Below are 9318 nucleotides of genomic sequence, written 5' to 3' on the forward strand. Positions count from 1 at the left end.
TGAAGGTTTCAAGCCATCACTATCGCCACAATTCCCATCCTATTAGTTAGGGCTGTCAATGGGTACTTGGACCATCACTATCTGAATTTCTGAAGGTTTCAACAGTGGCTTTCTAAGGTTTCAACAGTGGCCATCACTATCCCCACTACTTCCAGTAGTGTGGTCCACTTTGAGTTTTTTATCTGCTCATTTTTAAGCTCATAGCCTAAAATGAGCTCACAACATGAATGGACAGCGTAGATAAAACACACTTCACTGTGGGGTCATAGAAAACTGACCAGTAACAGGCTCGGTGGTGGAGGGGTCACTACCGAAACTGAGTTCGATTAGCTTCATTTCGGGGCCACGCTTTACGGAAAAAATGGACTGACAGGTGGATTCGTCAAAAGCCTCGCTCACGTGCCCCAAATGTCTTTGAAGCGGTTGAGAAAAGGTTTTTGAATGATGGGTAATCTTTGTCGGTAGAAGAATAATTCGGAAGGCTTCCGGCTAACACCTTTGGGGTGTTACCCTTACCATGTAGGGCACACCTTGATAATTTTTTTTATATATGTCCCTGCTATTGATCCATTTTTCTATATCATTTTATGATATGATAAAAGAAATTAAGCAGATTCAAATCTCCGGTGGATCATACCATTGGAAACAGTGGTAAATCACTATTAAAATATTTTTGTGGGCCATAAAAGTCTTGGATCAAGCTGATATTTATATTTTCCCTTCGTCCAGCTCTGGTTGACCTTATCAATGGGTTGGATGGAAAGGAAACAGTAAATTTTAAACTGTAGGTGTTCAATCACCACTGTTTCCTTTCCATCCAACCCATTGATAAGGTTCACCTGAGATTTGGATCTCCTTACTTTTTAGGACCATGTAGAATGGGCTGGAAAACTAATTGACAATATGGATATACAACACATCATTATGCTGGGCGCCATGCAAAGGGTAACACCTAATAGCCCATGAAAAACAAGGGGCAGTTTTAGATCAACAGTTTCTTAGTCCACAGACCAAAACAGAGGTTGCGTATGGAAAAAATCTCGAAAGAAAAAGTTTGTAGTCCAAATCCAAAGGGGAAAAAAGGAGATATTGTTTGATAATTAGTCTTGCCGGTGCAAATTTTTAGTTATGCTCTATCCATGGTTGAGTCCGCAATTTGGCGCGTGTAAGATTAACACAGGAGTATTGCCAATATATGAGAGAGAGAGAGAGAGAGAGAGAGAGAGAGAGAGAGAGAGAGAGAATTCATTTCTAGTATATAAGTAGCAAGCATTATCCATACCAACATAGCTGTTACAGGTATGACACATCCCCAGTAATTAAGCAAAATAAATAAATAGTAATATGAGAGAGAGAGAGAGAGAGAGAGAGAGAGAGAGAGAGAGAGAGAGAGAGAGAGCATGCATGGCCATCATCTTCTAGTCCAGAGAGTAGCAAGACTTCTTGAAGCTGTCCAAGTTGTGCTCGAACAAGGGCACAATGGCATCTATGCTCCCATCTCCTATAAAGGAAGGGAGGAGAAACAGCATTCCCTCCACAGGGAAGTAAGAAGGCATGAAAAGGAAAGGACTTCCCCCTCCAAAATCAAGTTCATAGAATGGAAACCTCAGCCAACTATCAACCTCCATGTTGGGACTCAGAACTGACTTGCTCATGTTGGCTGTGGGCACAAGATCTTTCATCTCCTCCTCTTTCGAGCTTGCAAAGTCGATGAACGACTTGAAATAGCTGTCATTAACCTTTGTTACCGAATCATGTATGAGCTTGGCAGCATGGTGCAATGGCTCTTGCAAGAGCTCTCTCACCCCAGCTCGTGGGAACGCCCATAGCACCAGATTCCCAAAGTACTCGTTGGACACACGGGGGATCAATCTCGACCGCCCATTCACTGAAATCCTCACCTCAGTCATTTCATAATCATTCAACCCACGGGCCTTTGTTATCGTTCTCCACAGGTGAGCAAGCAGGCTCTCGAAGGTGCTGTATGTGTATGGCTTGTCGTGTGCTGAAGAAGCCTTCACCTTGAGATTGGACAGAAACTCCCGCGTAAAGTGAGCCTTATGCACGATAACATTCTCGTCCTTGCCACCTTCTAACAAAGGTTCAAAGATGGGAAGCTGAAGCTTGTCATTGGGTCTTTTGGTCATGAATTCCACCCCTCTATGCTCAAATTCAAACACGGGTGGATCTCGAGGTGTGAAGATAGCACGATCATGCAGTGGAAGTGGGTCTATATTCAGGCCTCGAGCTGCGCGGCCCCATGCGATCAAGAAATTGCTAGTTGACTGTCCATCAGCCACAAGGTGGTGGGCCGTGAACCCCAACACCATAGACCCACAAGTGAACCTTGTGAGCTGAACTTGCACCAATTCTTCCACTCCATTTAGGCTTGGATGAAGGCTCAACAATGTCGAAGATGGCTTAAACGGCATGACCTCTTCAAGAGTGCAATCAACCGTTGCCTCAATGAACCTTACACCTTCATCGTTGAGTAAAATGACACGGTGGCCTTCGTCATCTCTACCCAACCTGTGTTGGAAACAAATCAGTGACGGATAGTAGAAGGAAAAAAAATGAAGATAGTGATTTTCCTACTATTGTTTCTCTTATATTGTAGGTGGACTTATGGAACATAATTTCCAAATCATGGGCTGATCATGAATCAAGTAATAAAAATAATTCTTAAAAAAAAAAAATCAGAAAATATTTCAACAACCTCCCCGCCCATTCTCTATACTCCGCCAGCACCGTACGAAGACCTTGCTCAACCGCTGCATTGGGTGTCATCGGAGGCTTGAACACATAGATAACAGCGATATGGGTGTTAAATGTTACAGTATCGAAGACACTGAGACGAATGTGCCTAGTAGTCGGTGGAGGATTTCCTTCGTAACATGGCTTTACAATCCTCGAGCTTTGCCTACGCACCTTCATGGCTATGGATTTCTTTGGTCTTAGAAGAGATTGGACACTTGCCAACGGTTTCAAGTGATCAGAAAGCTAAGTATGGAGTATTATATACTGAATGCTGAGGCGCCAATAAAGGAGAAATGGGGTTTCTGTTGGAAGTCTCACGTAGAAAAAAAAAAAAAAGTGTTTACGCAAATAGACAATTAGGGTTTTGAAAGTCTCTCTCCGCCTACCAGTATTGCGTAGACCCCGCTCTTACTCGCAAAAAGTCTCAAAACATCTGCACATTATTTTATTTATTTATAATGGTAAAACTAAGGCTACTATTTTATATTATTATTATTATTATTATGGTATTGGTGTTGTTATTAGGGTGATTATTTGTTACTCTAGCGGAGGGCGGTGGTTGCAACACATGCATGAAGTAATTATAGTAATTGTACACTGTATATGTTAGCTCATATTACACCGTACAAATTGTGGTACTTATCATGAACAGGATAGAGCATTGTACTTATCATGAACAGTATAGAGCAGGATTTAGGTCTCTTCGTCAATCAAGTAAATCCAAAAGGGGAATCGGATGATTTGATTTTTTTTCTATTTTCTAATCGTGTCGTAGATGTGATAGGCGAGGCTTGGTGTTTTTCGTGGAGCCGTAGATTCAGGGCTTAGCCGTCCTTTTTGAAAAAGAAAAAGAAAAACTTGATTCAGACATACCAAACTTTGATTTGTTGACATTTTCTTCATGAAATGGGACATCGATTATTTTTCATTTTATCCATCCAACTAATGTCTAACATTCATCCGTTTAGGCAATCAAATCCACGTAACCGTTCATTTATGATACATCTAGATTGGGGCTACGATTTGGACGGTTTAGCTTGAGTTGGATGCTGCCACTCGTACCAATTTCTGGGGCTCGCGCATCAACCATCATGGCGTACCTGAGTATTAAAGTTTTTATGTCATCGTTTTTTCCTAAAATGGGAACTATTGTCATAATCACCATCAGCACCTTCGTCATCATTTTTGTTTCTTTATCGACCGTAGTTATTATCAAGTCAAAAGCGAGGGCTCCGCACACACCTCTACGCGCGGATTCACTTGCCAACTTGGAATGTTTTCAAGACATCACAACCGTCCATCAGGTGGGATCACCATGCAGATTATCTTGACAAAGCATCAACTATCGGGCAGGCAAACAATGACCGTCCAACAGAACTTGCATTTTTTATTTTATTTTATTTGGGACCGTTCCTTATTTCCTTACATGCGTGACCTACCTGAAAGTTTAGGGCCTGTTTGGCCGGACCGATCCCACGGTATTAGGTGGGATGGGATTCCAAAAAACATCATTATTACCCATGGCAGTGACTGTTCCCTGGTACCATGGGATAACCTTAATTCCCTTTTTAGTTTGTAATACGGTGGTACAATGAATGGAGATACCTACCATCATTTTAAACTATTGACAATAACATGCATGTGTTATATCTAAACAGTTTATTTGTTTTGTAACCTCATTTTATGGCTTGGTCCTAAAAATGAAGCAGATCCAAAAGTTATGTGGCCCCAAAGAAGTTTTCAACGGTAGGTATTCAATCCCCATTGCTTTCTATGGTGGGGTCCACTTGAGATTTAGATCTACTTGATTTTTTGGCCCATGCTCTAAAATGATCTCAAAAAATGGGTGGACGGTGTGGATATAGCCCACACATCATGGTGGGACCTACACAACTTGCTAACATTGTGTGGTATTAGCACGTGACCCGATATAGATTCCATCTAGCCAACTTCCACGCTTTTCTACTCTTCCCAAACATGGAGTGGAATTGGCACAGGACCAGATGCAATTCCATCCCACCCAAGCCCATCTAATCCAGCCGGCCAAACAGGCCCTTAGGGCGTGTTTGGGCGGTGGGATTAGAAGGGATGAGGTGGGATGGGATTCAAAAAATATAATTATTACCCATGGCAGGGATTGTCCCCTCTTAACATGAGATAAGATTAATTTCATGTTTTGTTAGTAATACAGTGGCACATTGGATGGATATACCCACCGTCATTTGAAATTACTGAGAATAACACACGTGTTATACCTAAATCATTCATTTGTTTTGTAACCTCATTTTATGGCATAGGCCTAAAAATGAGGCAGATTCAAAACTTATGTGGCTCCAAAGAAGTTTTTTGGCCCATGGTCTAAAATAATCTTGAAAAATGGGTGGACGGTGTGGATATAGGCCACACATCATGGTGGGACTTACACAACTTGCTAACATTGAGTGAAATTGGCGCGGACCTATACAATTTCATCTACAGCTTTTCTATTCTTCCCAAACATGGAGTGGAATTGGATACATGCAATTCCATCCCACCTAATCCGTTCTAATCCCACTCCCCAAACACGCCCTTAGTGAACTAAGGTTTTTCGCTGGATGATCTAAACGGTGTGCCCCACCTGATAGAAAGGCTGAATATTGCTGGATAATCTAAACGGTGTGCCCCACCTGATAGAAAGATTGAATACATACACGCGCTCGGTCCGCATGTAGATGCGTACGTCCAAGTTGATGTGGGAGTAGAAAACCTAGTCAAAAAAAGACGTGGCGATCCTGTACTTGGAAGTGGGTTGAGTATTGACAGAGCGGATTAGGTAAGACCCTGGTCTTACCTAAGACGGTGTGGCCCTTACTGTGGTGCCTAACTTGATATATTTATCTGCATCCACACCGTCCATACGTATTTAAAGATTATTTTAGGGTATTACGTAAAAATGAAACACATCCAATTAGCAGATCGATTATACCATCGAAAATAGTGGTGATTGACAATTAATGGGCCACAAGTTTTGGATCAAGATGATATTTATTTTTCTCCCCTCATCCAGGCGTATGTGATCTTATCAACAGATTGGATGGAAAATAAACACTAAAAACATTAAGGTGTGCCCTAAGAAGTTTTAAATGGTAGGTTGTTCATGATCAATACTACTGTTTCCTATGGTATGGTCCACCTCACAAATGGATCGACTTCAGTTTTTGAGTAATATCCTAACATGATCCGTAAAAACGGATGGACGGCGTGGATACAGAGTACATACATGCCGTGCCGTCTTGGGTTAGGCCGGGTTCTCACCTAATCCGCTCCCATGTACACGACTGTCGTTTCGAAAACAGGTCGACTATGAGCCGTCGCCGTGGTGAATCTGGACTGCATTTAAGGGTCTTAATTCGAATGGCCCGTGGTAGATAAAACACACCGTATACGCGATTCCTGCAGCAGCTTTCAAAAAAAGGTCAAAGGTCCACATTCAACAGCGACACGTTCATTGATTTAATATGCTAAAGTTATTCAGGACGCGGATTGCGTCCTACACCCGCCCGGACAGTAATCCGTCCGGGCAGGGCTCTGTGGGGCCCTCCGTGATGTAAATGTTTTATCCACGCCGTTAAACGATTTTTTCAGATCTTTTTAAGGTCCATGTTTAAAATTGAAGAAGGTAGACAGCTCCAGTGGACCACACCAGAGGAAGCTGCAGTGATAATGACACTCACCGTTGAAACCTTTCTAAGAGCCACCGTGATGTTTTTTTTATCATCCAACCAATTAATAAGGTCATGTAGACGTGGATGAAGTGAAAAAGCAAATATTATCTTGATCCTAAACTTCTCCAGATCTCAAGAATTTTTTAATGGTGGATACTAAATTCCTACTTTGTGGTCCACTTAAGCCCTGTAAATTTCTCAGTGTTTGGATGATACCTTAAAATGATCTGAAAAAAGTGATCAACGGCATGGATAAAACACTTACATTACGGAGTACCCCACAGAGTCCTGCCCGGACGGATTACTGTCCGGGCGGGGGTAGGACGCAATCCGCGTCCGAGTTATTCAATAGGAGGCGGAATAGATACTGACGAGGTCAGTCGGCTACTGATGTGACGTCACCAAGTTCAGTGAACCTTAGCATGACGCATGTGTTGTATCCATACCGCCCATCCATCTAGAGAGATTGTTATATGGCATGTGAAAAAGAATTAGATGAATCTAAAGTTTAAGTGAACCCCACCATAAAAAACAGTGGGGACAGTGACATCCACCGTTCGTTCAAAACTTCTTAGAGGCCATCGAAGTTTCTGATATATATATATATATATATTCACTTTATCTATTTCTATGTTAACTTATGAATAGGTTGGATTTCAAAAATACATCAAGATGGGCCTTATAAATGTTTCAACGGTGAGTGTTACAGCTCTCACGGTTTTCTACGGGTCCACTTGAACTTTAGATCTATCTCCTTCTTTTTCTCATGCCATGAAACGATCTCTAAAAATGGTTGGCCGGCATGGATACAACACATGCATCATGGTGGGGTCCACAGAGCTAGGTGACGTCACTTCAGTAGATTTGGCTGCTGACCTTGTCAGTATCTAATCCGCGTCCTATTCAATAGGGGCGGCTTTTCTACCACCACCCATATATAGGGGGCCCAGTTCGTGGATGGTCAGGTTCATTCAACTATCTGTGGACGGCCCAGTTCTTGGATGGTCAGGATCAACTGACAGTACAGCCATGTGTACTGTAGATTTGCAACTAACGGACCGGAGTCCTCTACAACACCCGTTTAACTCGAAGCCAAAACATCCAAGCTCCGGGGGTCGACTGGGTTCTGTATGTAAAAGCTACTCCGCCGATCAGATCGCATGCACAACTCCAGGATATGATAAGGAAAAATAATAAATAATAATAATAATAATAAAAAATCGCGCTCAGACTGATCCACAGCACTCTGATCCGTATATTTCATCAAACTCATTAATTAGATGAAACATGTTACGAAGAAGTCAAGATACATATCTCAGACTGATCTAAAACGCCCGGGGCACAATGCCTGAGTTTAGAGGTTTTAGGAAATTTTACATTGTTCCGATAAATATATCATGTGTAGGTCAATAAATGCATCTCTCTCTCTCTACATAATATCAATGATTTTCATATTTGCATGTTGAAATAATAAATCGTCCAACAAGAATTATAATAGCATAAGCAATATAACATGACAACCATATCAATCCAACAATCACAACCCTCAATTCATCTTAATTATATAAATACATATGAAACACTGTGAATGTTGAAAATCGGCGCCGAACCTGATTTATCTTTGTTTTTTTAGGTTGTATGGGCTGATTTTGATTAATATAATAGAATTGGAATCGCCACTAGCCAATTAGCTTAAAATTCCATAGTCGGCTAGAACTTACAGAATCTGTAAAAGTCAGAGAATCTGGAAACTTTCTTATTTTAAGTTGACTCTTGATCCGCGACCTAGGATTCTGAATAAGGGACCTCATTTACAGAGAGGGAATGTGTTAGGCACCCTTTCTCTAAGAACGGGTGTACAGTCTTTACTTAGTGTGATAAGATGATCTTAGGGCCTGTTTGGCCAGGCAGATCCCATGGTATTAGGAGGGATGGGATCAAATTTAAGGTAATGATGGTGGTGTTAGTGGACTGTTGGGAATCCAATGGGATGGACCAATCCCGGGACGGAAATGGAGGGTCTGTTTGGGTTGTCCGTGGGATGTGGGCCATATCCTGGGATCATACACATCAGGCCTATTTGGTTAGCCGCGGGATTGCAGCAATCCCTCCCAATTTGACAGCTCCATCTGTTTGGTCGGGCAGATCCCATCCCAGGATTTAAAGTATGTGGTTGGCGTGGATTGGAAGACTATTGCAATGGTTTGTTTTGGGCCCCACCTACGGTCGTAAGGTTTTCTCCCTCCAATGGTGGCACATGCACGGACGTGTAAGGCGTCAGGGCTAGGCTCTGTGGGGCATCAACAGTGAATGGTGGACGTTCAATGCCCACTTTCTAGTTGATGTAAGCCCTGAAACTGAATCATTTTTTGGATCATACCTTAAAATAATCATACAAAAATGATCAATGGTGTGGATAAATCACTTACATCACGGTGGCCCCCAAAGCGCCCTGCGCGGATGGATTACCGTTTGGGCGGGAGTAGGACGCGGATTTAATCCTCACATACACGTACTCCACGGTACTGTGGGCCCTTTTGACCATTTCGACAGTGATTGTCTATTCCATAGCAACAAAGATATGGAATACAATCGGATGATTAATAAAATTTAAAAAATGGATCAAAATCTAACACAGATCTGCAATCAAAGATAGATAAAAAACCATACAATCTGTAGATATAGCTAAAGATAGCCATAACACACAATCAAAATCCCCCCCCCCCCCCAAAAAAAAAAGGTAAAAAATAATATTCATTAGGTTACAGAACCTCTACAGCTAAAATTTAATAATTGTAAGTAGGGCGAAGAAAATAACGAGAATGCAGATCAAAAGTCCATAAAAACTCTCTTCACA

At 41.9% G+C, this 9318-nt stretch overlaps 1 protein-coding gene across 1 annotated transcript; it reads right to left on the minus strand.

Moving 5' to 3' along the window:
- Window positions 1-1259: 1259 nt before the first annotated feature.
- LOC131223538 (agmatine coumaroyltransferase-2-like) lies at window positions 1260-3153 on the minus strand. Its single transcript, XM_058218981.1, has 2 exons — window positions 2717-3153; window positions 1260-2529 (listed from the first exon to the last, which is right to left on the minus strand). Exons 1-2 carry the CDS (start codon window positions 2932-2934, stop codon window positions 1419-1421), a joined length of 1329 nt encoding a protein of 442 aa, XP_058074964.1. The 5' UTR covers window positions 2935-3153; the 3' UTR covers window positions 1260-1418.
- Window positions 3154-9318: the final 6165 nt, after the last annotated feature.

This window comes from Magnolia sinica, chromosome 13 (genome assembly GCF_029962835.1).
Source record: "Magnolia sinica isolate HGM2019 chromosome 13, MsV1, whole genome shotgun sequence".
NCBI lineage: Eukaryota > Viridiplantae > Streptophyta > Magnoliopsida > Magnoliales > Magnoliaceae > Magnolia > Magnolia sinica.